This window comes from Schistocerca americana, chromosome 10 (assembly GCF_021461395.2).
Source record: "Schistocerca americana isolate TAMUIC-IGC-003095 chromosome 10, iqSchAmer2.1, whole genome shotgun sequence".
NCBI classification, from domain to species: Eukaryota; Metazoa; Arthropoda; class Insecta; order Orthoptera; family Acrididae; genus Schistocerca; species Schistocerca americana.
This window is the reverse complement of record NC_060128.1, coordinates 136,225,018-136,251,054: the sequence shown is the minus strand read 5'-3', so window position 1 is coordinate 136,251,054 and position 26,037 is coordinate 136,225,018. Positions and strand designations below refer to the sequence as shown.

The 26,037-nt window shown below is 44.9% G+C and overlaps 1 protein-coding gene across 1 annotated transcript; it reads right to left on the bottom strand.

Annotated features, from left to right (window-relative positions):
- Nucleotides 1-628: 628 nt before the first annotated feature.
- On the bottom strand, nucleotides 629-25,427 carry LOC124552301 (homeobox protein abdominal-A-like). Its single transcript, XM_047126576.1, has 2 exons — nucleotides 24,374-25,427; nucleotides 629-978 (listed from the first exon to the last, which is right to left on the bottom strand). The coding sequence occupies exons 1-2, from the start codon at nucleotides 25,425-25,427 to the stop codon at nucleotides 629-631; spliced, it is 1,404 nt and encodes a 467-aa protein (XP_046982532.1).
- Between the last annotated feature and the right edge of the window lie 610 nt (nucleotides 25,428-26,037).

The following is a 26,037-nucleotide window of genomic DNA, read 5'->3' as shown; positions in this document are numbered from 1 at the left end:
TGTACTCTTTATAGTAATTGGGTTCCTTAATAGAGATTTGTCCTGATGGGTTGAAGGCATTTGTTTTCTGCTGGTTGATACTGTCTGGCGACACTGGATTTCTTTGATAAGACCTGCTGTTACCTTGGCATCAGCCAAATTCATCGGAGGTCTCCAGTGACAATCACAGCAATGAATCAATGACAGCACTAGAGCCACCAGGTCAGGCATAGCTATCCTCCCAGCCAGGGACTTCCTGCGAGTGATAAGTCCACATCTTTGCAACTGGCGAGGACATTAGGAGTGAAGAAGATAACAACGTCAACGCGAGAGGGTTCTGCATTAGCATGGAGAGACTCCCAACTATGGCTCAGGACCATGGATGAGTACAGCTGGGAGCCAGTGAGGACCTCAGCAGTAAAGATGATGGCAAAGACGTCGACACCAGGGGTTCAGAGCACACTTAGATGCCTTGCCAGACAGGGCCTTCCTCAGGGTTCCGAGTAGTGTGGTCTTGCCAACAGTTCATACCATTGGAGATGATGGCTGACAAATATCTCAGTGGTGAAGACGATGGTGATGACCGCATTGCCAGAGGCCCCAAGGTGGGCACAGCGACCAGTGACTGGGGCAGACTGAAATCTTACCATCAGTCCACACCGTCAGAGCCAGCGTCTGGCGAGGACCTCAGTGGTGAAGACGATGGCGACGATCTCGGCAGCCCCATGGAGAGCATGGGGACGCTCCCAGCCAGGGACTGTCCTAGGCTCACGAGTGGGGCGGGTAGCGTGCCACCATTCTCTTTCTTCAGCTTCATGCGCCGATTCTGGAACCAGATCTTGATCTGGCGCTCTGTGAGGCCCAGCGCCTGCGAGATCTCCACTCGTCGTCGGCGAGTCAGGTAGCGGTTGTAGTGGAACTCCTTTTCCAGCTCCAGCGTCTGGAAGCGAGTGTACGTCTGGCGGGTGCGTTTGGCTGTCTCCCGTCCTGGAATCTCACCTGCAGACACATGAAGGCAAATCGGTTACTGCAGTCGTTAGAGTTAAGGGAATCCTTGATACAGCAACCACTTTACAAAATTGAAAGGAATGGTTTACTAGGTACAAAATGTCGATGACAGCCCAGATGCATACAGTAAACGTTTATCATGCCAAGCCCAACTCTCACTCTTAGCACATGATACCTTGTCATTATATAGTTTAACCAGGTGGGGTCTGTGTGTCTGGACATTTGTAGAGGTACTGGGCTATTACTGCTAATTGTAAGAGAAAATGGGTTGCCATTGGGTATCCAGTAGGACTGGCAACAGCGTTATGGACGGAGAGCTCAGAACATTTTACAAGATGAAGTCACTTTGTGATATTCGCTATTTATGGCTTCATTAAAACAGCAAATAGTTAATACTTTCAGCCAGATGGCAAATACTTGTTTATAAAGAATGATTAATGTATAATGTTTTTTCAAACATTCCCGCTTCGTCTCGTATAGTTTCATTGACTTCCGACAGGTGGCAGCGCTGTACGGAGCTGTTAAAATGGCGTCTGTAACGGATGTGCGTTGCAAACAACGGGCAGTGATCGAGTTTCTTTTGGCGGAAAACCAGGGCATCTCAGATATGCATAGGCGCTTGCAGAATGTCTACGGTGATCTGGCAGTGGACAAAAGCACGGTGAGTCGTTGGGCAAAGCGTGTGTCATCATCGCCGCAAGGTCAAGCAAGACTGTCTGATCTCCCGCGTGCGGGCCGGCCGTGCACAGCTGTGGCTCCTGCAATGGCGGAGCGTGCGAACACACTCGTTTGAGACGATCGACGGATCACCATCAAACAACTCAGTGCTCAACTTGACATCTCTGTTGGTAGTGCCGTCACAATTGTTCACCAGTTGGGATATTCAAAGGTTTGTTCCCGCTGGGTCCCTCGTTGTCTAACCGAACATCATAAAGAGCAAAGGAGAACCATCTGTGCGGAATTGCTTGCTCGTCATGCGGCTGAGGATGACAATTTCTTGTCAAAGATTGTTACAGGCGATGAAACATGGGTTCATCACTTCGAACCTGAAACAAAACGGCAATCAATGGAGTGGCGCCACACCCACTCCCCTACCAAGAAAAAGTTTAAAGCCATACCCTCAGCCGGTAAAGTCATGGTTACAGTCTTCTGGGACGCTGAAGGGGTTATTCTGTTCGATGTCCTTCCCCATGGTCAAACGATCAACTCTGAAGTGTATTGTGCTACTCTTCAGAAATTGAAGAAACGACTTCAGCGTGTTTGTAGGCACAAAAATCTGAACGAACTTCTCCTTCTTCATGACAACGCTAGACCTCAGACAAGTCTTCGCACCCGAGAGGAGCTCACAAAACTTCAGTGGACTGTTCTTCCTCATGCACCCTACAGCCCCGATCTCGCACCGTCGGATTTCCATATGTTTGGCCCAATGAAGGACGCAATCCGTGGGAGGCATTACGCGGATGATGAAGAAGTTATTGATGCAGTACGACGTTGGCTCCGACATCGACCAGTGGAATGGTACCGTGCAGGCATACAGGCCCTCATTTCAAGTTGGCGTAAGGCCGTAGCATTGAATGGAGATTACGTTGAAAAATAGTGTTGTGTAGCTAAAAGATTGGGGAATAACCTGGTGTATTTCAATGCTGAATAAAACAACCCCTGTTTCAGAAAAAAATTGTGTTGCATTACTTATTGAACTGCCCTCGTATAATGCGATGGTGTAATTTCCTAAATAATGTAATTCGTCGTCTTTGGGCGGCAACATAAACAGAAGAATACGGATAGATATGCGATCCTTCACTATTTTGTTCGCTGGAGAACAAATGAAGCCTTGAGCGCTAAACACTTGTACTGTTTTTCTTAAGTAAGACGGACGCAGATTTGTGGCGGTCTGATCTACTTTTTTACTAAATAAATCAAAACGCGTTCCGTCTAAGTTTGAGTGAAGTGTAAAAAGAAGAACTGTTACCACTTATCGTGACGACGCACAAGCGACTCAGGAGGACAATGGCTGTATAAAAGAGCGCTCAATGAACATGGAGGAGGAGGATATTGGTGTTTAACGTCCCGTCGACAAAGAGGTCATTAGAGACGGAGCACAAGCTCGGATTAGGGAAGGATTGGGAAGGAAGTCGGTCGTGCCCTTTCAAAGGAACCATCTCGGCATTTGCCTGGAGTGATCTAGGGAAATGACGGAAAAGCTAAATCAGGATGGCCGGACGCGGAATTGAACCGTCGTCCTCCCGAATGCGAGTCCAGTGTGCTAACCACTGCGCCACCTCGCTCGGTCAATGGACGTGAAACGGACATAAAAATCTACTGTCATTGTAGTACTAAGCTTAAGGTACGATATATGCTTTAGTTATAATAAATATTTGTTCTGGGAATACTGACTCATTTAGCAGTGCTCATTCCTCTCATCTCCTCAGTATTATTTTCATTTTAATTATGCATTTCGCTAAGATTACAGACACCAAGATCAGCAGTCCAATGTGCGTGTTACATTGACAAAAAGAAAACTGTTTTATCGTCTTCTTGCATCAGCTTCAATATTGAATTTCCCTTTTGTGTGATGTTACAGTTGTTTTTGCGCCCTTAAGAACTTTCTGGTCCCTTAGGAAATTGTTTTGTGATAACAATAACTTCACCGCCGGGTATGATCGTATCTACGATCATGAAGTAATTAGAAAGACGATAATCCAATTTCTTAATCAATAGCACGCTAGCTGTGACTGCTTCAAGCCACGCAAAACTGCAATTAAAGACTATTCACATTTCATAATGCAATATTTTATGACAATGGTCAATCCATGATTCTTACGTCAATTGTGATTGATAAAACAGTAAGCGAAATCTCAAATTCCAACTTTTACATCGAATAACAACATCACTTTTGTTTTGTTACATCACAACTTCCAGATGTAGAGTTGATTAGTCTGTGGTAAACGAAGAGGTAGATTTCTGGTTAGGTATTAATGACTTAGTGAGTAATGTTAATTCTAGGCTCTAACGTTTCACATGTGATGTAGCCACCTTTCAGGAATAGTTACACCGAATAAAAATAAACTCAAGTAGTTTTCAGTAGCCGGCCGCTGTGGCCGATTGGTTCTAGGCGCTTCAGTCCGGAACCACGCTGCTGCTACGGTCGCAGGTTCAATCCTGCCTCGAGCATGGATGTGTGTGATGTCCTTAGGTTAGTTAGCTTTAAGTAGTTCTAAGTCCAGGGGACTGATGACCTCAGATGTTAAGTCCCATAGTGATTAGAGCCATTTGAACCACTTTAGTTTTCAGTGACAGCTTGACGCCTAACATACCAAGCCTATGTCGTCAAATTTTGTTTACCAAACTGGGGTCTTTTAAAAAATGGCACAAATCGATTCCGTGTCACAGCAGCAGTAAAAACTGCACAACGAATATTTTTGTCTGTTATCCACATTTTGGAAATTGATTCCTTTCAGCAGCGAAAAGCTCCAGCAGTCAGTAGTTCACCAAAAAAAAGCTATCATTGTGGCAGAATCTTCATCTGTTCTAATTATCATTCTGTCCAAAGCAACAACATTTACATTGTAATGTTTCAGGATTGATGAAGGTGTATGCACGTAGTATTTACAATTTAGTCATCAAAGAACATGTTAGGAAACTTCGGAAATTGTGGTTGCAAGATCATTTGCATTCGTTGGTCTGAGGGATCCTTTGACAACGTTATACTGAAGATAGCGAGTCGGCAGGTACACTGGAGTGGTCCATTTTCGTTCGGACTTTGGAATATAATCATTTCCTTCACCGGGATGCCCATAAGAATTCTCACTGTCAATGTCACTTATTCCCGAATTCACGTCGAGGCTATCTTCCGATTCTGACGTACTTTGTTCTAGAATAAAGGTTCGCTCCAGACATTCACACATCACAGAGATCACATTCATCCAGTATCTGAAGAATGCACGAACAGTTCGGCTACGTTTGCAGCAGCATGGAACATAAGCTCTGAGACCATGGCTGCGGTTACCCTTGACGCTGCATCACAGACAGGAGCGCTTGCGATGGTGTACTCAACGACGAACCTGGGTGCACGAATGGCAAAACGTCATTTTTTCCGATGAATCCAGATTCTGTTTACAGCATCATGATGGTCGCATCCGTGTTTGGAGACATCTCGGTGAACGCACATTGGCAGCCAGTATTCGTCATCGCCATACTGGCGTATCACCCGGCGTGAAGGTATGGGGTGCCATTGGTTACACGTCTCTGTCACCTCTTGTTCGCATTGACGGCACTTTTATCAGTGGACGTTAACCTTGATTCCATCCCTGCGAAACCCTACATTTCAGCAGGACAATGCACGACCGCATGTTGCAGGTCCTGTACGGGCCTTTCTGGATACAGAAAATGTTCGACTGCTGCCCTGGCCAGCACATTCTCCAGATCTCTCATCAATTGAAAAAGTCTGGTCAGTGGTGGGCGAGCAACTGGCTCGTCGCAATACGCCAGTCACTACTCTTGAGGACCGCGCGAGGTGGCGCAGTGGTTAAACACTGGCCTCGCATTCGGGAGGACGACGGTTCAATTCCGCGTCCGGCCATCCTGATTTAGGTTTTCCGCGATTTCCCTAAATCGCTCCAGGCAAATGCCAGGGTGGTTCCTTTCAAAGGGTACGGGCGACTTCCCTCCCCGTCCTTCCCTAACCCGATGAGACCGATGACCTTGCTGTCTGGTCTCCTTCCCCAAAACAACCCAACCCAACTACTCTTGATGAACTGTGGTGTCGTGTTGAAGCTGCATGGGCAACTGTACCTGTACACGCCATCCAAGCTGTGTTTGACTCAATGCCCAGGCGTGTCAAAGCCGTTATTACGGCCAGAGGTGGTTGTTCTGGGTACTGATTTCTCAGATCTATGCACTCAAATTGCTTGAAAATGGAATCACGTGTCAGTTCTAGTATAATATATTTGTCCAATGATTACCCGATTATCATCTGCAATTCTTCTTGGTGTAGCAATTTTATTGGCCAGTAGTGTATGTAGGGTAGTCTCAAGGTTAGGTTCGGTCGGAATGCGACAGTGTAGTTGCGAGTTGACGGAAGCAACGATTGTGAGAGCAAAAAGTTTGGTTCTGGTGACAGATTCAGCCCAAGGTCTAGGTTAGGTTGGAGTGTGACAATGGCTCTGAGCACTATGGGACTCAACTGCTGAGGTCATTACTCCCCTAGAACTTAGAACTAGTTAAACCTAACTAACCTAAGGACATCACAAACATCCATGCCCGAGGCAGGATTCGAACCTGCGACCGTAGCGGTCTTGCGGTTCCAGACTGCAGCGCCTTTAACCGCACGGCCACTTCGGCCGGCTGGAGTGTGAGTTTGATTGTGAATTGGCGGAACCAATGAACGCGAAGCGAAAATACCTGGCTGCCGCACAAAAACTGTATTTTAGTCGGCTGTCATTAGACGATCCTGAAGTAACAGCTGCGATCTTTGAACCACTTTGAAAACTTAACAAGATCTGATAGAATACTTACGCAGATTTTTTTGGGTAGTGCCCCGCTATAATTAACTGCATCATCTGCAAAACCTCTGTGGTTAGTAGTAATATTATCTACCAGACCATCAATACATAATATGAACAGCAAGGATCCCAAGATACTTCCAGGGGTCACACCAATAGTTACCTGTACATCTTTCGTCTCTCTCCAACCAAGATAACCCAATGTGTCCTCCCTACCTACCAATACATTCTGTCGTCCGATCATTGGTGCCTTGTTACTGCCACCAAGATGTGGAATCCAGTTCATTTTGGCCCTGCTGCACACGACTCCACATGCTGGCGTCACATGTTTAATAAGTTATACTATTTCCATTTGAAGATTTTGTTGCTCTTTGTCAGTGTTGCCCGTGCGTTAGTGACAGATTACGCTTGGCGTCTGAAGATGTCGGTTTTTTGGCGTCGAAGCTGGTACCATGTTTTGGGTAAACGACGTTGGAATACAACACAGCTGTTGGTTTCAGTTATCCAAACACTTCATTTCCGGCTGTTGTTTCACTGTCCTCGATGAATTAACAGTGAATAAATCCTTATTCCAGTTACAAAATGGTTCAAATGGCTCTGAGCACTATGCGACTTAACTTCTGAGGTCATCAGTCGCCTAGAACTTAGAACTAATTAAACCTAACTAACCTAAGGACATCACACACATCCATGCCCGAGGCAGGAATCGAACCTGCGACCGTAGCGGTCACGCGGTTCCAGACTGAAGCGCCTTTAACCGCACGGCCACACCGGCCGGCATTCCAGTTACAAATATTATCCGACACAGGTTATTACGGTCCTTTCGTTACGAAGCGTACTAAGTCAAATGGTATTAAAATGACAAAAAAAGACTCCATTGCTCGACTGACTACTTCAACTCAGAATGAGATAAGCACGAATTGTGTTTCGTATGTTCGATTTATTCGGAATCCGTACTGGTTGACATGGACAACGTCATTGTGTTGGAGATATCTTTCTATGTTTGAAAAAAAAAATGGCTCTGAGCACTATGGGACTTAACATCTTAGGTCATCAGTCCCCTAGAACTTACAACTACTTAAACCTAACTAACCTAAGGACACCACACACATCCATGCCCAAGGCAGGATTCGAACCTGCGACCGTAGCGATTGTGCGGTTCCAGACTGTAGCGCCTAGAACCGCTCGGCCACACTCGCCGACTCTATTTTTGAGATTAGATATCTGTTCAAGATAACACTACGTTAGATTGCAGAACGTAGTCTAAAATTTTAGAACAAACATTGGACGATACTTTTGTGCACGACTTCTGCTACCTTTTCTGGTGTGATTAATGTTTTCTTCCAACCCTCGGGCACAGTTATTTGTTGGGCAGAGCTACCGTGTATCATGATTCTATCTGACATAGACGATGTTCATATCGGTCCCTCGAGCAAAGATGGGTACGCAGTGGCTGAAAAAAGGCGAAGGTCTCTGTTTTCACGAGGGGGCCGTTGGACAGATGGACACAATTATAGTTCTATATCGCTTGATGGACGATTTTGCGATCTACTACAGCTCTCAACGGACCAGCCTTCTTGAAAGACGTCTTCAAGGATGTCTCTATCGCCTCCACTCTTGGAGCATCGAAACCGGCTTCCGTTTTTCTCCCAGTAAGACCGTTTGTGTCAATTTTTGACGTCGTACAGAGTTTCTTCCACCCTCCTTACATCTAGGCCCTGTCAACCTTCCGTTCGCGGACGTCGCTAAATTCTTGGGTCTTATATTTGAGAGAAAATTGTGCTGGGCCTCCCACGTTTCCTATCTGTCAGCTCGCTGTCTGCGATTCCTCTACGCCCTCCGTATCCTGAATGATACCTCCTGGGGAGCGGACCGAGTGGTCCTTCTCCGCCTCTATCGCGCCTTAGTGCGCTCGAAATTGGACTATGGAAGCATAGTTTACTCCTCTGCTCGGCCGTCTATTCTTCGGCGTCTCTGTCCACCACCGTGGATTACGTTTAGTGTCTGGAGCTTTTTACAGCAGCTCTGTGGATAGCCTGTATGCTGAGACTGCTGAACCTCCGCTGTCCATTCGGTGAGCTGTCCTTCTGAGTCGCTATGCTAGCCATCTGTCTTCCATGCCTGCTAATCCGGCCCATGACCTTTTTTCCGACGCCTCCTTGGATTTAGGGTATGCAGGCCACCCTTCCTCTCCACTACCACCGGGAGTCCGCTTCCGTCAACTGCTACATTCTCTTTACTTCCACTTTCCTAAAACTTACTTGACAACTTGGGGTACAGCACCGCCTTGGCTCCGCCCCCGGACCTGCCTGCTCCGTGACCTTTGTCAGCTTCCCAAGGATGGTACCCCTTCTCTCGTTTATCGTCGGGCATTTGCAGCTCCATGCGCACAAATGAAGGACATTTATTTACACTGACGACTCAAAAACATCATTTAGTGTTGGGAGTGCCTATATTGTTGGCGACATCCCTAATCGATTTCGGCTTCGGTTTTTACTGCGGAGGTTTACGCTGTTCTCCAGGCTATCCAATACATCCGTCGCCAACAGCGGATACAGCATGTTATCTGCTCAGATTCGCTCAGCTCTCTCCTCAGTCTCCAAGCTCTCTACTCTGTCCACCCTCTGGTCCACCGGATTCAGAACTGCCTCCACTTGATCCACTTGGGGCGTTCCTCTGGATCCCAGGACACGTTGGTATCAGTGGAAACATGGCAGCCGATACAGCGGACAAGTCTGCAGTCTCTCTTCTTCGGCCAGATATTCGCATGATTCCTTTCGCCGATCTACAGGATGTTTTATGTCGTCGTGTTGCTCTTTTATGGCACGCACATCGGTCTACACTTCCCAATAATAAATTGCGGGACGTGAAAGCTCTTCCCTATGCTTGGACCTCTTCCTCCCGAACTCGTCGTCGGGATGAGGTAATTCTAACTAGACTGCGGATAGGGCACTGTCCTTTTAGCCATCGACATCTTTAAAGTGGCGATCCTCCCCCGCTTTGTCCCGATTGCTCTCAACTGTGGACGGTGAGAGACCTTTTACCTGAGTGGCCCTATTTTACTCCGTTACGCGCCCGTTTACAGCTGTCGCCTGATATGTCTTCCATTTTAGCAGATGACACGCGCTCAGCCGATCGAGTTCTAGAGTTTATTAGTATCAGCGAGATGACGTCGGGCATTTGAAGCTCTTTTTGGGGAAAGCAACCCCCCCTTTTCTATAGTGTTTTTCTAAGCTTTCCTTCTGTTTTTTAGTTTTCCCACTTTTTGAGTTTCGCTCCCATTGCTAAGCCACAGACCGGGCGCTAATGACCGTAGCAGTTTTGCGCCCTAAAACCATAACAAAAAAAAATCAACATGGATTCCGCACACGAAGGTCTTAGAAAAGTCAGCTCGCTCGCTTGCTCCACGAGATCCATAGTGCTGTAGACAACGGAGCTCAGGTTGATGCTGCGTTCCTCGACATCAGGAAGGCATTTGACACCATCCTGCAATGCCGTTTAGTGGAGAAAATAGTAGCAACTGGATGCAGTATTTCCTTGTGTATACAACTCAAACATCGCTTTTAACGCAGCGAAATCGGCAGGTGTAAAGGTAAATTTCGGAGTACCCCAAGGAATTCTGACAAGACCATTACTGTTGACCATGTATGTAAATGATCTACCGAGAGGTTCTACGCGCTACAGTCTGGACCCGCGCGACCGCTACGGTCGCAGGTTCGAATCCTGCCTCGGGCATGGATGTGTGTGATGTCCTCAGGTTAGTTAGGTTTAAGTAGTTCTAAGTTCTAGGGGACTCATGACCTTAGAAGTTAAGTCCCATAGTGCTCAGAGGCATTTGAACCATAAATGATCTGGATGAAAACATTGGAAGCTCTTTAAGACTGTTAGCTGATGCAGCGGTTGTCTGTAAAAAAGTGGTAATGTCATAAATTTTTTTGCAGAATGTCCTGCAGAGGACACGTGAATCGTGTAGGTTCAAAAATGACTCTGAGCACTATGGGACTTAACATCTGACGTCATCAGTCCCCTAGACTTAGAAGTACTTAAACCTAACTAACCTAAGGACGTCACACACATCCATGCCCGAGGTAGGATTCGAACCTATGACCGTAGCGGTCCTGCTGTTCGAGATTAAAGTGCGTAGAACCGCTCGGCCTCCACGGCCGGCTTTTTCTTCTTTTTCTTTTTTTTTAATTAATAACGTAAACATGTTCCACTTGCAGTAGCAGCATCTTCAGTGAGCTTTTATTTTATAGCTTTTTACCACATGGTGTGCTTTTCCTGATGTACAGTGACTGTTTTGCTAAAGGCGGACCCTATCCAAAAACATATGTATTGTATATGTAATCTGTAATCCAAGTTTCACATTATACCATTAACGTATGTTATCGGCATTTAATTTCTTTAGTGACTGTAGTTCTCTTCTTACTGTTGCATTAATGTACAGAGCACGGGAGGAATGGCCGTTCATATGCCTCTAAGCGTGCTGTTATTAGCCTAAACTTGTCCTCAACATCTCTATGGTAGCCATACGCGGGGAGCTGTAGTATATTCGTAGAGCAACCACGTGAAGTCGGTTCTTGTTTGTAACTTTGTAGGTACTTCACGGTAAATGATAGCAGCCAGACAGTTGCAGGACAAAGATTTAGTAAAATTCTTGACCACGGTTTCGGTATATTTAAATATGGTGTAGGGTCTGGCAGTTGATCATATATACTAGTAAATGTAATATACTACGCAGACATAGGAAAATAAATCACTACTGTAGAACTACACTGTTGTTGTTGTCGTCTTCAGTCCTGAGACTGGTTTGATGCAGCTCTCCATGCTACTCTATCCTGTGCAAGCTTCTTCATCTCCCAGTACCTACTGCGATCTACATCCATCTGAATCTGCTTAGCGTATTCATCTCTTGGTCTCCCTCTACGATTTTTACCCTCCACGCTGCCATCCAATACTAAATTGGTGATCCCTTGATGCCTCAGAACATGTCCTACCAACCGATCCCTTCTTCTGGTCAAGTTGTGCCACAAACTTCTCTTCTCCCCAATCCTATTCAATACTTCCTCATTAGTTATGTGATCTACCCAGCTAATCTTCAGCATTCTTCTGTAGCACCACATTTCGAAAGCTTCTATTCTCTTCCTGTCCAAACTATTTATTGTCCATGTTTCACTTCCATACAAGGCTACACTCCATACAAATACTTTCAGAAATGACTTCCTGACACTTAAATCTATGCTCGATGTTAACAAATTTCTCTTCTTCAGAAACGCTTTCCTTGCCATTGACAGTCTACATTTTATATCCTCTCTACTTCGACCATCATCAGCTATTTTGCTCCCCAAATAGCAAATCTCCTTTACTACTTTAAGTGTCTCATTTCCTAATCTAATTCCCTCAGCATCACCCGATTTAATTCGACTACATTCCATTATCGTCGTTTTGTTTTTGTTGATGTTCATCTTATATCCTCCTTTCAAGACACTGTCCATTCCATTCACCTGCTCTTCCAAGTCCTTTGCTGTCTCTGGCAGAATTACAATGTCATCGGCGAACCTCAAAGTTTTTATTTCTTCTCCATGGATTTTAATACCTACTCAGAATTTTTCTTTTGTTTCCTTTACTGCTTGCTCAATATACAGATTGAACAACATCGGGGAGAGGCTACAACCGTGTCTCACTCCCTTCCCAATCACTGCTTCCCTTTCATGCCCCTCGACTCTTATAACTGCCATCTGGTATCTGTACAAATTGTAAATAGCCTTTCGCTCCCTGTATTTTACCCCTGCCACCTTTAGAATTTGAAAGAGAGTATTCCAGTCAACATTGTCAAAAGCTTTCTCTAAGTCTACAAATGCTTGAAACGTAGGTTTGCCTTTCCTTAATCTTTCTTCTAAGATAAGTCGTAAGGTCAGTATTGCCTCACGTGTTCCAGTGTTTCTACGGAATCCAAACTGATCTTCCCCGAGGTTGGCTTCTACTAGTTTTTCCATTCGCCTGTAAAGAATTCGTGTTAGTATTTTGCAGCTGTGACTTATTAAACTGATTGTTCGGTAATTTTCACATCTGTCAACGCCTGCTTTCTTTGGGATTAGAACTACACTATTGATAGCAAATTGCTGGAAACAGTATCTAGTGTAAAATACCGACGTGTAACTGTCCAGATCGGCCTTAAGTGGAATGATTGCGCATATTCGAATTGTAGGAAAAGTAAATGCGAGACAGATTCATAGGATGAATCTTAAGGAAATATAACTGTTCCAGTGAAGAAGTAGCTTGCAAAACGCTTTTTCGGGTGATACTTGATTACTGTGTTATCTTTCCAGATAAGACTGATACGAGAGAAAGAGAGAGAGAGAGAGAGAGAGAGAGAGAGAGAGAGAGAGAGAGAGAGAAGACCCAAAGAAGAGCGACGCCTTTCGTCACGGGATCGTTTAGCTGGTGTTAGAGCACTGCAGAGGTGTTCAACAGATGCAGGCGCTATAAGAGGGGCGTTGTGCATCAAGAAGAGGATTGCCATTGACATTTCATTTCAAGAGAGTACTTTCCGGGGAGACGAGGACAGAATGTTAGTTTCTCCGACACACATCTCCCGAAAAGTCCCCGACGAGAAAATTCGAAAAATTGGAGCTAACACAGAGGTTTACCGACAACCATCCTTACCACGCGCCATTCGCGAGTGGAAGAGGCAAGGCTGATCAGTTTAGTGGTACGTGAAGTGCCCTCCCCCACACACATCGTTAAGTGGCTTGGTGCAGGTGAAGATAGAGGCTACCTACAAATTACTTGTGTGATTCACCCTAGAATATTGCTGAAATGTGTATTACCCGTGCCAAATAGCACTAGCAGATGATTCTGAACGTATGCAAAGAATGGTAAGACAAACGGTCACAAGTTTGTTTGAGCCGTGGGGAAGTGTCACAGAAATAGTTAGAGATGACATGATTCAAGACGAGAGAAACTGCAGAAAGTATGGCGGAAACAGCGGTAACATTTGTAAAGCCATTCTGTGACGTATGACAAGTAAGGTATTATGAAATTTCTCTCGGAAAGCAATATTTGGAACAAAATAATACACATATTATAATGTTTAACGTTATTTTATAACTATGCTATTTCTGCATGTTTTAGAATCAAAGAACCCACTGATGATGGGGATATTTGTCACTGAAAGTAGTTTGAGGAATAAATAAACAACAAAAGTGTTTTGTACCGAGGTCGACCCAAAATCGCATATTGTTGTGTGTAAGCCGTAAATTCAACTAAATACTAGGTATTTCAATTAAGAATTAAATTGGAAGGAACAGACGAAAAATCTTGTGGTGAAGGTTAACCAAAGACTGCGTTTTATTGGCAGGACACTTACAAAATGTAACAGAGCTACTAAGGAGACTGCCTACACCACCCTTGTCCGTCCTCTTTTAGAATACTGCTACGCAGTGTGGGATCCTTACGGGACAGGACTGACAGAGTACATCGAAAAAGTTCAAAGAAGGGCAGCACGTTTTGTATTATCGCGAAATATGGGAGAGAGTGTCACAGAAATGATACAGGATTTGGGACGGACATCATTAAAAGAAAGGCGTTTCCCGTTGCAACGGAATCTTCTCACGAAATTCCAGTCACCAACTTTCTCCTCCGAACGCGATATTTTGTTGACACCGACCTACTTAGGGAGGAACGGTCACCAAGATAATATAAGGGAAATCAGAGCACGTACGGAAAGATACAGGTGTTCATTCTTTCCGCGCGCTGTACGAGATTGAAATAATAGAGAATTGTGAAGGTGATTCGACGAACCCTTTGCCAGGCACTTAAATGTGATTTTCAGAGTATCCATGTAGATGTCGATGTAGAAACAGGGACCAGTGGAAGAGTTTCAAAATGAAATTCTGTACTGAAAGAAACTGAACTGGCAAGTATTTGAAATCAGGTGTGAACCATTCCGAGAAAGTCTGCCTGTAAAGTTTCAGCAACTAGATTTAAGTTCAAAGCTTGGGGCTGTCCACTTCGTTCCCGTTTGAAGCTACCATCTAGTGAATTTATCGTTTTCTCATGTCCCCACTACCACCTTTCAGTGGTTCGACGATTTTCTACCAATCATAGTTCTCTTCATTCGGAATGTGTGCTGTATATCTCTTGAATCGGAGAAGAATCTTCTGTGAGCAACATATTATTCTCTTCTAAACTTTCCATCGCTCGCGATACTAATGTCATCACCAAAAGTGGACAATTCAGTAGAAGCAAGCCTTGCATACTGCTAGCCCCGAACGGGGAACAACGCGAACTTCCTTTGATGGTTGATTAAAAGACCGACAAGCAGCGAAAAGCAAGCCACCACGACCGAATGGCATATTTTTTTATTTTATTTATTTTTTTTTATTTTTTTTTTTTTTGCGTTCGCTTTTGTTTACAGTAGAGAGAATTACAACGCTGATGCTCGTCCGATTGTGTTTGCCTCGACGTAAACCAGACTTTAGTATACACACTGCAGTTGCGTTGTAAAGACATAATGCATATTCATTTAACGCTGCAGTGGCATAGAGCTGTGCTTCGGATATTAAGAAACCCAATAATACCACTAATCCAGGTATGATGATGATGTTTGGTTTGTGGGGCGCTCAACTGCTCGGTCATCAGCTCCCGTATAAAGTCCCAATCTTTACACAGTCCAGTCTAGCCACTTCACGAATGATGATGAAATGATGAGGACAATACAAACACCCAGTCCCTTGAGTAGAGAAAATCCCCAACCCGGCGGGGAATCGAACCCAGAACTCCTTGATCCTGAGGCAGCAAAGCTAGCCAATAGACCACGAGCTGCGGCCACCCAGGTAAGAAAAAAGGTGCAAACTGTTTACACATGTTTATCTAAACGCAATGCCAGTCTTTTTTATAAAGGTGGGCATTAGAATATTGTCTGTCATCGGACACGTTTATTCGCACTGGAATCACAACCTGACATTCACATTACCTACTGCTAGAGGAGTACTTTGTGGAATGTTTGTCTTACCGTAGGTAGGAGTAGTGTTTGCTGTCTTGGAATGTGAGGTATTTGAATGGCAACACTGTACCTCTAAAATCTTGGAAATCTGGAATACATTCCCGACATACGACGGACACTCCAAAAGAAATGCACACTGTTTTTTTTAATCCATCTTTTATTCTACATGTTTGAAAGTTGTACAGTGCGTAGATGCATCCTTTAGGAACAATATTTCCATTTCTTCACATAATTTCCATCCCTCTCAACTGCCTTACGCCATCTTGGAACCAGCGCCTGTATACCCGCACAGTAAAATTCTGGACCAACCTGTTGGAGCCACTGTTTGGCAGCGTGCACAAGGGAATCATCATCATCAAACCTTCTTCCATGAAGAGAGTCTTTCAGTTTCCCAAAGAGATGATAGTCACATGGAGCCAGGTCAGGACTGTAAGGCGGGTGCTTCAGTGTCGTCCGTCCGAGTTTTGTGATCGCTTCCATGGTTTTTTGACTGGCAGGTGGCCGTGCATTGTCGTGCAAGAGCCAAACATCTAGCTTTTGCCGATGTGGTTGAAGACGACTCAGTCGAGCTTGAAGTTTGTTCAGTGTCCTCACATATGCATCAGAATTTATGGTGGTTCCACTTGGCACGATGTCCACAAGCAAGAGTCCTTCGGAATCGAAAAACACCGTAGCCATAACTTTTCCAGGACAAGATGTGGTTTTGAATTTTTTTCCTTGGGTGAATTTGCACGATGCCACTCCATTGATTGGCTCTCCGTCTCTGGTGAAAAATGATGGAGCCATGTCACAATTCTTCCGAGGAATTCAACTCCACCATTCTCTACTGTTCCAAAAGTTCGCTGCATACCGTTTTTCTTGTTTCTTTGTGAGCCACTGTCAGCATCCTGGGAACCCACCTGGCACAAACCTTTTTTAACGCCAACACTTTCAGTATTTTGCAAACACTTCCTTCCCCTATCAACGTAGCGTGACAATTCGTTCAGTGTGATGCGTGTGTCAGCAGTCACCAATTCGTTATCTCTCTGCACATTGTCGAGTGCGTACAGTACGAGGCCTGCCGCTGCGAGGACAATCCTCAAAATTGCCGTGCCCGCTTTCATCACGTAACCTGCTTGCTCACCGACTGCGATCGACAGCAGCATCTCCATACACCTTTTTCAACCTCTTGTGGATGTTTCCCACTGTCTCGTTTTCACAGCACAGGAATTCTATGGCAGCACGTTGCTTCTGACGAACGTCAAGTGTAGCAGCCATCTTGAAGACATGCTGTGACGGCGCCACTCGCGGGAACAGGTTGAACTAAGTTTGAAAACAAGCGGGAAGTATGTATCTACACACTGTAAAACTTTCACATATGCAGAATGAAAACTGTATTTACCAAAAATAGTGTGCATTTCTTTTGGAGTGACTCTCGTATAAAGCCCAGCAATTTACTGGGCAAGCGATAATCAACCACAGGAATCGGCGGAGCATCTAAAAATAAGTATACGGAAATCTGCTGGCCTTTTTTGAGTCTACTAAAACCCGTTATGTAGCGCTCCATGTGGTACGGGAAAAGAGGCGCAAGCGTGTTGGTGTGGTGTGAAAGTCGGTGCAGGTAGAGGACACATTAACTACAGCGCACACGGAGGATTTCAGTCAGTCATTCTCCACGTGCTCCATGCGAGACTGGTACGGGAAAAGGCTTAATCATGATACAACAGGAAGTACGAGGTGTGGCTAGAAAAAAACCGGACTAGTACTGGTGAAACAATAAAACGAATGCAATAAGGCTGAAAGTCGCGTGGCCTGTCACGTGACTCTCGCTCCGCCTACTGCTCGAGTTTCATCTGCCTCCTGCACTCAGTCTGCCCGTGGCGTCTGTTTTAAGTAGTTGACGTTTTGTCTGTGCGTCGGAAAATGTTGAGTGTACAGAAAGAGTGTACAGAAAGAACAGCGTGTTAACATCAAATTTGTTTCAAACTAGGAAAATCTGCAAGTGAAACGTTTGTAATGTTACAACAAGTGTACGGCGATGATTGTTTATCGCGAACACAAGTGTTTGAGTCGTTTAAACGATTTAAAGATGGCCGAATGTCAAAATCGAAATTCAAGGCAATGATGATTGTTTTTTTTGACATCAAAGGGATTGTGCACATTGATTGGGTACCAGAGGGACAAACAGTGATTCAGCATTACTACATTAGCGTCCTGGCTACCCTACGTGAGCGAGTACGGAGAAAACGGAACGATTTGTGGAGACAAAAGTCATGGATCCTTCACCAAGACAATGCCCCAGCTCACAGTGCGTTGTCAGTGAAGACGTTTTTGGCAAAACACAACATTCCCATCTTAGATCATCCACCCTACTCACCTGATTTGGCTCCCTGTGACTTTTTTCTTTTCCCTAAAGTCAAGTCAGCTTTGAAAGGAACTAGATTTGAGACTGTTGAAGCAGTAAAAGAAAAAGCGACGGAAGTAATGTATGGACTTACCGAAAATGATGTGCAGCATTGCTATGAACAGTAGAAAATTCGTATGGAGCGGTGTAGAGACCGAGGAGGAGAGTACATTGAAGGAGATAACATGAAATTGTAAATAACTGTAAATAAATGTTTTTTCCAGCATCAGTCCGGTTTTTTTCTAGCCGCACCTCGTATTCCCTGCCATGCACTGCTCTGTGGCTTGCGAAGTGTGGATGTGGATTTAGGCGCACGCCCAACTTGACGCTGCCTGTGGAAACGCTTACTAATGATTGGTCGTATATCGCATCAGATAGGTGGGCGTAATTTTTGTTTACGCGGTTCTGGCTGCGGCTGTAGGATGCACTGAAACGGCCTAGAGTTGTGACAGAGGCCCGAGCGTGCTGGTGTAGTGTGGGGTGGGGTGAAAGTCGGCGCAGGTAGAGGAACACCCTGGGGGAGCGCCATTGTATGTGGCGGCCGGACTCTGCCTGCCGCTGAGGAGGTCACGCGCTTTCTCTTCTACACCTGGAGTCTCCAGCCCTGTCCGTGCCAAGCCAGAATCTTCCAAAATACGTACCGTCTTTGGAATCTAGCTGTCATTCGTAGTATATCACGGCTGACTACTATACAACGAACACATATTAAACATAAGTGGCATTAAAACTTTCACCTGCGACTGACATAAATCAAGATTTCGAGAAACAACTCCAACCAGTTGCTTTAGTGATTCTTCAATTTTCATTTACGGTGATGGGTTTAGAACCACATTCATTGCAGGTTGCGTTGTAGTGGTTGTGTAGCTGTGGCAAGATACAGAAACGAAGCAAGTAAGCACTAAAAGCGGTGAGAATTATTTACGTCTTAAAGTTTTGTTTTGATGTCCGTCGTTGGCCGAAAGGAAGAAAGAGAACAACAATCATACTGCACTATACTATCATAGCTTAATTATTCTTACCGAAAATCTGTTGTTCACGAACTATGGTGGAAGTTTTAACCTTTTCCCGTTTTCCTGATCACAACACCTTTCTCAGGTTGGTGAGGTACTGCCTTCATTGACTCAGGAGGATCGAGGGGACGAGGTCCTAATGCCAGTCGCGCGCGCGCGCGCGCGCGCGCGTTGTGTGTGTGTGTGTGTGTGTGTGTGTGTGTGTGTGTGTTGTAGCGCAGTGTGTTTTTATGTGTATTGTTGCTTTAAATTATATGTTTTTGTGTATGTTCCATAGATCGATAAAAAAATTACTATATACTCGATTATTAACGTTTGCAGACTGTCAGAAGATGAATGGAAAGATTGATAAACACCTACCTGGGGAACTATAAGTAAGGATTCTGCAGACATGTGGTAGTATACGAAGACACATTGCCCTTATGAGATGCGTTGAAGAAAGGTAAACCCGTATTTATACCATAAGTAAATTTGAGGAAAAAAATGGTTTTGACTCTGTTGGGTGGAATACGCATTCCGAAATTCCAGGGTTATCAGGGATAAGATACGAGGGGGCGGGGGAGCGATAGAAGGAGGGAGAGACTGTCTACATCTTGAACAGAGACAAGGCTGAGCAAGCAAAAGAAAAAGAATAATCTGGGAAAGCGTTTAGGAAGAAGAAATAGCAACTTTAAAGACAGATGATAGAATGATTTCACAACTTCGGAAGATACCTGCAAGACCTACTGAACGGAGTGGATAGTGTTAGGAGCATCAATAAAAATGTGGAGTATAGAAGAATTAAGTCGGGCGTTAAAGAGGTAATTACACTAGGAAATGGGAACTGAATGTCCAGGATCAGTTTTTCCGTTTGGAGTGATGAAATAACTGAAAATGACCAGAGTAAATAGGATGTGAGATATAGACTGCGAATAGTAAAAAGGCACTTATCAAAAACAGGAATGAATCCTAAATTTAATGATTTGGGAAACCTGTCTAAAAGTATTTGCTTTGGATGCGGGTGCAGTTTTTGTGCGGAATGAAACATGGGCGATAAACATTACGTATGATAAGAATACTCCTCCTTCCGAACAGGCCATGAAGGCCCAACGGTACCGACCGGCTGCCGTGTCATCCTCACCCACAGGTGTCACTGGATGCGGAAATGGAGGGGCGTGTGGTCAAGACACCGTTCTCCCGGCCGTATGTCAGTTTCTGAGACCGGAGCCGCTAGTTCTCAGTCAAGTAGCTCCTCAGTTTGCTTCACAAGGGCTGAGTGCACCCCGCTTGCCAACGGCGCTCGACAGACCGGATGGTCACCCATCCAAGTGCTAGCCCAGCCCGACGGTGATCTGACGGGAACCGGTGTTACCACTGCGGCAAGGCCGTTGGCAAAATAAGAATACAGTAGCTCTGAAATGTGCTGCAGAAGAATGCTTAAGATTACATGGATAGATATAAGAACTGACGGAAACGTACAGAACCGAACTGGAGAGAAGAGAAAGGGGGGGGGGGGTGGCGCAACTTACGTAAAAGCAAGAATCGGTTGATAAGACACATCAGGGGCGTTAAGGAATTGTCATATTGTCAATGGAGAGTAATAGTCTAAACCCTGTTCTTTACTCCACCTCAATCGTCGCTTACAAGGGAACCTGCCCATCGCACCCCCCTCAGATTTAGTTATAATTTGGCACAGTGAATAGGCCTTGAAAAACTGAACACAGATCAATCGAGAAAACAGGAAGAAGTTGTGTGGAACTATGAAAAAATAAGCAAAATATACAAACTGAGTAGTCCATGCGCAACATAGGCAACATCAAGGAGGTTCTAAGCTCAGGAGCGCCGTGGTCCCGTGGTTAGCGTGAGCAGCTGCGGAACGAGAGGTCCTTGGTTCAAGTCTTCCCGCGAGTGAAAATTTTAATTTTTTATTTTCAGGCAATTATCAGAGTTCAGGCACTCACACATAATCAATATAGCTCTCCAAAATTCCAGGACATGTTCAGATTTGCTTCGACATATGCAGGATTTGACGGTCTACACGCGGAAAAATTAGAAAACTTTAAAAACATATGTTTTGACAGAGCACAGAGAAAACTGTGCGACTGTGAAACTGTTGCATTCATTTGTTACTGTTCATGTGACACGCTCTTACGTTTTCATCACTTTTTTGGAAGTGAGTATCACATCCACAAGAAAACCTAAACCGGGCAAGGTAGAAGAACTTTTTACCCATTCGCCAAGTGTGCAAGTTAGGTGTGTCGAAACATATTCCTGTCATGTGACGCACATGCCGTCACCAGTGTCGTATAGAATATATCAGACGTGCTTTCCCGTGGAGGAATCGGTTGACCTATGACCTTTCGATCAAGTGTTTTACGTTCTCATGGGAGAGGCACGTCCTTTCGTCTACTAATCACACGGTTTTGCGGTGCGGTCGCAACACACAGACACTAAACTTATTACAGTGAACAGAGACGTCAATGAACGAATGGACAGATCATAAGTTTGCAAAAATAAAGTAAGTAAACTTATCGCTCGAGGGAAGGCTTGAACCAAGGACCTTTCGCTCCGCAGCTGCTCACGCTAACCACGAGACCACGGCCCGCTTATGCTCACTCCCTCCTTGATATTGCCTATGTTTCCCATGGACTACTCACTTTGTATATTTTGCTTATTTTTTCATAGTTCCATACAACTTCTTCCTGTTTTCTCGATTGATCTGTGTTTAGTTTTTCAAGACCTATCCACTGTGCCAAATCATAAGAAAATCTGAGGGGGGTGCGATGGGGAGGTTCCCTTGTTAGTATTGACTATAAACATACGTGACCTATGAGCAGTTGCTCGACCATCCTACTCCATTCCTTTTAACTCGTTACGCACTGTCACGTACTAGATGGACTGCTGTAGCACATTGGGACTCACGAGTGATTCGTTTCGCTGAATTCAAATCAAAATGGTTGAAATGGCTCGGAGCACTATGGGACTTAACTTCTGAGGACATCAGTCCCTTAGAACTACTTAAAGCTAACTAACCTGAGGACATCACACACATCCATGTCCGAGGCAGGATTCGAACCTGCGACCGTAGCGGTCGCGTGGTTCCAGACTGTAGTGCCTAGAACCGCTCGGTCACCGTTTCGCTGATTTCATGCAGTTTTTTTCACCGCTCTTCGCAATGCTTGAGATGCCACACGGTGTCACCAAATGTGTTCTTCGTTTGGTTTCCTAAAACCGAACAAGCGAATAATACAGAAACTGGCCATGGGGCGATAGTAAGGATCTAACCCAAGCCAAAGGTGTGCAGTCTCGTGCAGTACCAACTGACACAGATTGTATCTGGCGGGCCGCTTGAATTTGCGCACGCAACGGCCAGATTAGCTGACTTCGTCGCTAATTAACTCGGAAACGCCGGAACTTATCGATTTTTTTTTCTGACTTATCTCTCAGCACAACCAACCCTGCAACATCCTTACGAGGTTCTCAGACTCTTTTCTGACCGCCCTGTATAAATTACGTTATATGACACTCAGATGTGACCAGCCTTGACTGAAACTTCCTGGCGGATTAAAACTGTGTGTCGGTCTGAGACTCGAACTCGCGACCTTTGCCTTTCGCGCGCAAGTGCTTCTAACAACTCTACCACAACAAAGGTCAAAATTAATAATGATTGTGGTGTTGCTCACGCTGCTAAATACTGCACTTTCGGGCAACAACAAAGTTATTATGTGGCAGGTGTCATTAGAGCACAGTTAAGAAACTCATTTCTTGAAATAATGGATAAACTAGGCAGTCATCTTTTCGTGTTTCCCACGCTGGTCTCGTTGTCAACTCATGGCTCAATTGTCGAAAATCTATGTAGTGATGAGTCCAAGCTCGGATACAAAGTGGCCTAGGTGTTATTCTGCGATATTCAAAAGTTTTATAGATGCGATTCATAAACCATTCTTGAAGATTAAACTTTTGCAAGTTAGCACATGGTGGTGTAAAAAAGTAATCAGCACTCCGAATTTAAGTTAACTTCTTTTTTTATTACTTTTGTTGCAATATCAATTCACTTCACAAAATAAAACATACTTGAAAATATCTTCCTCACTGTTAAAGTTGACATTTTATAAACTGACTACAATTTGAGTCTTTCCAACATGACGTCCAAGACTTGACTCTATAATAACCTCTTACGCGCCCAAAAACCAGAGTTACAAGTACGACAAAGATCATAGTGACAGAAGAAAGAATACACATAAGAATAATATCACTGCAACACAAAAATATCGATGTATCAAAGTACCTCTACATTAATGAAATCAGATCTCAATGTTGTCTCAGAAATATGTTAACTACTTTACAGAAACACAGTAGAATATTGCTGGTATTGAGAGGTCGAGGTGAGGTGCCGTAATGGTTACGTAATTCAAGTACCATTACATGCACAACCAACAGAGCTACCCAAGCACGACTCACGCCCCGTTCTCACAGCTTTTCTTTTGCCAGTACTTCATCTCCTACCTTCCAAACTTCACAGAAGCTCTCCTGCGAACCTTGCAGAACTAGCACTCCCGCCGCCTGGGGGATGTTTCCAGAATGAATGGTAGAGCACTTGCCCGAGAAAGGCAAAGGTCCAGAGTTCGAGTCTCGGTCCGGCACACATTTTCAAACTGCCGGGAAGTTTCATATCAGCGCACACTCCGCTGCAGAGTGAAAATCTCATTCAGCCTTGACTGCCCAAATGATATTAATACGCTGAGCGAGATGTTAAGTCCTATATAGGTTGAAAGACGCTATCGACATCCCCCGAAAATCGAACTGAAACCAAAATGCAGAAGCAAGTCCATAGCACCGAATTAACGTTATCGCTGGAGCTCATATGGTGCGATGGAAGCTTGTTCCTGAATTATAATATCAGCTTGATTTTCGGAAGATTTCGATGGCACCATTGATAGTATGCTCACTTGGCGTGATACTGTCATTAGGCTCTTCTATCCATCTCTTACATTTGGGTCACACATGACGTAATTCATATATTCACCTGAAGATGTGGCTTTAATCCATGGAACCGCTTGTAATTATTAAAAAAAAAATGGCTCTGAGCACTATGGGACTTAACTTCTGAGGTCAACAGTCCCCTATAACTTAGAACTACTTAAACCTAACTAACCTAGACAACATACTCATCCATGCCCGAGGCGGGATTCGAACCTGCGACCGTGGCGGTCGCGCGGTTCCAGACTGTAGCGCCTAGAACCGCTCGGCCACCCCAGCCGGCCTTGTGATTCTAAATAACGTGCTTTACATACAGCTGTTTGCGGTTTTCATTCCACAAAAAATAATAGTTAATAAAAATACGCAATCAATGAATACTCGCTTGAAGCAAACTCAGGAAAGTATCGTTATTGCAAGCATAGAAGAATGACGCCGTGATTATAAATCTCTTTCTCGAAGGAATTAAACTGCGTCAGAGGAACTAGACAGAGGATGAGTAACAAACAGGACATATCGTGGTACTTACCGGATTGTGTCTTCATCCACGGGTAGAAAAAAGCGCACTGCGGTCGGACATCCATCTCCACTCTTGGTAAGGGCGGGCAACGGTCTTGAACAGGCGGCGATGGGGTTGACGTCGTATTCGCGCCATCTGGGTAAGAGCTAACTTCGGGATTTGAATTCTTTTCTTCTTTTGGGAACGTCTCTGGACTGTATAGCACCTTCGGGAAAGACGTCGCAAAAGTCGCAGTCGCCGCCGATGGTGGTGAGTTCATGTGGCAGTTGCTGAACCCATCGTCGTCCCTTCTGATAGTTTGAAGATCCGAAAAGGCCTCTCCAAAACGCTGCATGTTGTGGAAGTGGTCCCTAAAAGATGCTTGTCCTACAAGGCGTGGGGGACTAGCGTTCCCACTCACTGATCTCTCTGAAAATGTTGAGGTCTTCATCGCCATTCCAATTGGAGCCTCGGGTATGTCCACTTTATTGCTGACACTCGTTGCTGATTGAGGATAAACATTCGGTCGAGTTTCAGTTGTTGAACAGTTGTTACTTACGTTCTTGAGCTTCTCCGTAGTCCTGTCCTCCAGAGGGGGAAACGGAGCGACTGGTCTTGCCACACATTCACCATTGCTGGCAGCGCCGTAATGCATTTGGGCAAAGAAGTTGGTGGCGTACCTGATGTCGAAGGCGCCAGCGTTATTTGCGTCCCCATTTCTTCCACCAGAGGGAGGCCTCGTCGGAAACTGGGATACATACGTAGAGGGAGCTGGAAGATGTCTCGGTTGTTGGGTCTGTGGCAGATGCTGACTGTCTGAGGCTGATGGGGCGTGGTGATTCTCATAGGTCCCCAAGTCGTGAGATTGGTACATACCCCTGTTTTGTTGATGGTGGGCGATACTGGACAGTTGATGCCCCTGTTGTTGGTCTCCGACTTCTTGCTGGTGGTACCTTTGGGCCTGGTAAGTGTGATACTGTATTGGCCATTGTTGTGACGGAGGTGGGGTACTAATATGGACTCCACTATGCCCTGGCATTGGTGGAGCACCACCAGGGAAATATGAGGTTGCAGATCCGGACATTTTCGTTAATCTGGAGAGGGTGTCAACTCCAAAGTCACAAAGATCTTAAATTATCAAAATTGATTGACGACAGTGTCCATTGACTTAGAAGACTGAGAATCGCAAGTCCCATGCTACAAGCGAAGACATCTGGTGTACCTCGCCATTATTGACACACGACTCTGAGATGCACAAAATACCACATTCACTTCTCGCACAATTTTGGCTGTAATTGACAGCTGTATCTCTCCAGAATACTTTACAATACCCTGTGTTCGAACAGTATCTACAACGAACGGTTTGGCTAGTTCATAGTGTAGCACTTGGCTGCTGTCGCTTTCTTCTGACGGATCTGCACTGTATTAAGTCGATGGCTGAAGTCCTTTGTTACTCCTTCTGACCAAGTCATTCCCTGAAAATGATAGAACAAAAGAAATAGTGTAAAAATTTGGCACGTTAACATCGTCACAATGCACTCAGTTACAGAAAAAGATAAGCACCTAGGTGGAATGGTTTTATATTGACGCATTTCCGTGAGTATGCAAATGATCTGGGTTGCAACCATGTAACACAGCCAGAACGTTTACCCGAGTGCATTTCTGGTGGCATCACATGACTTGTAAAGACTGGT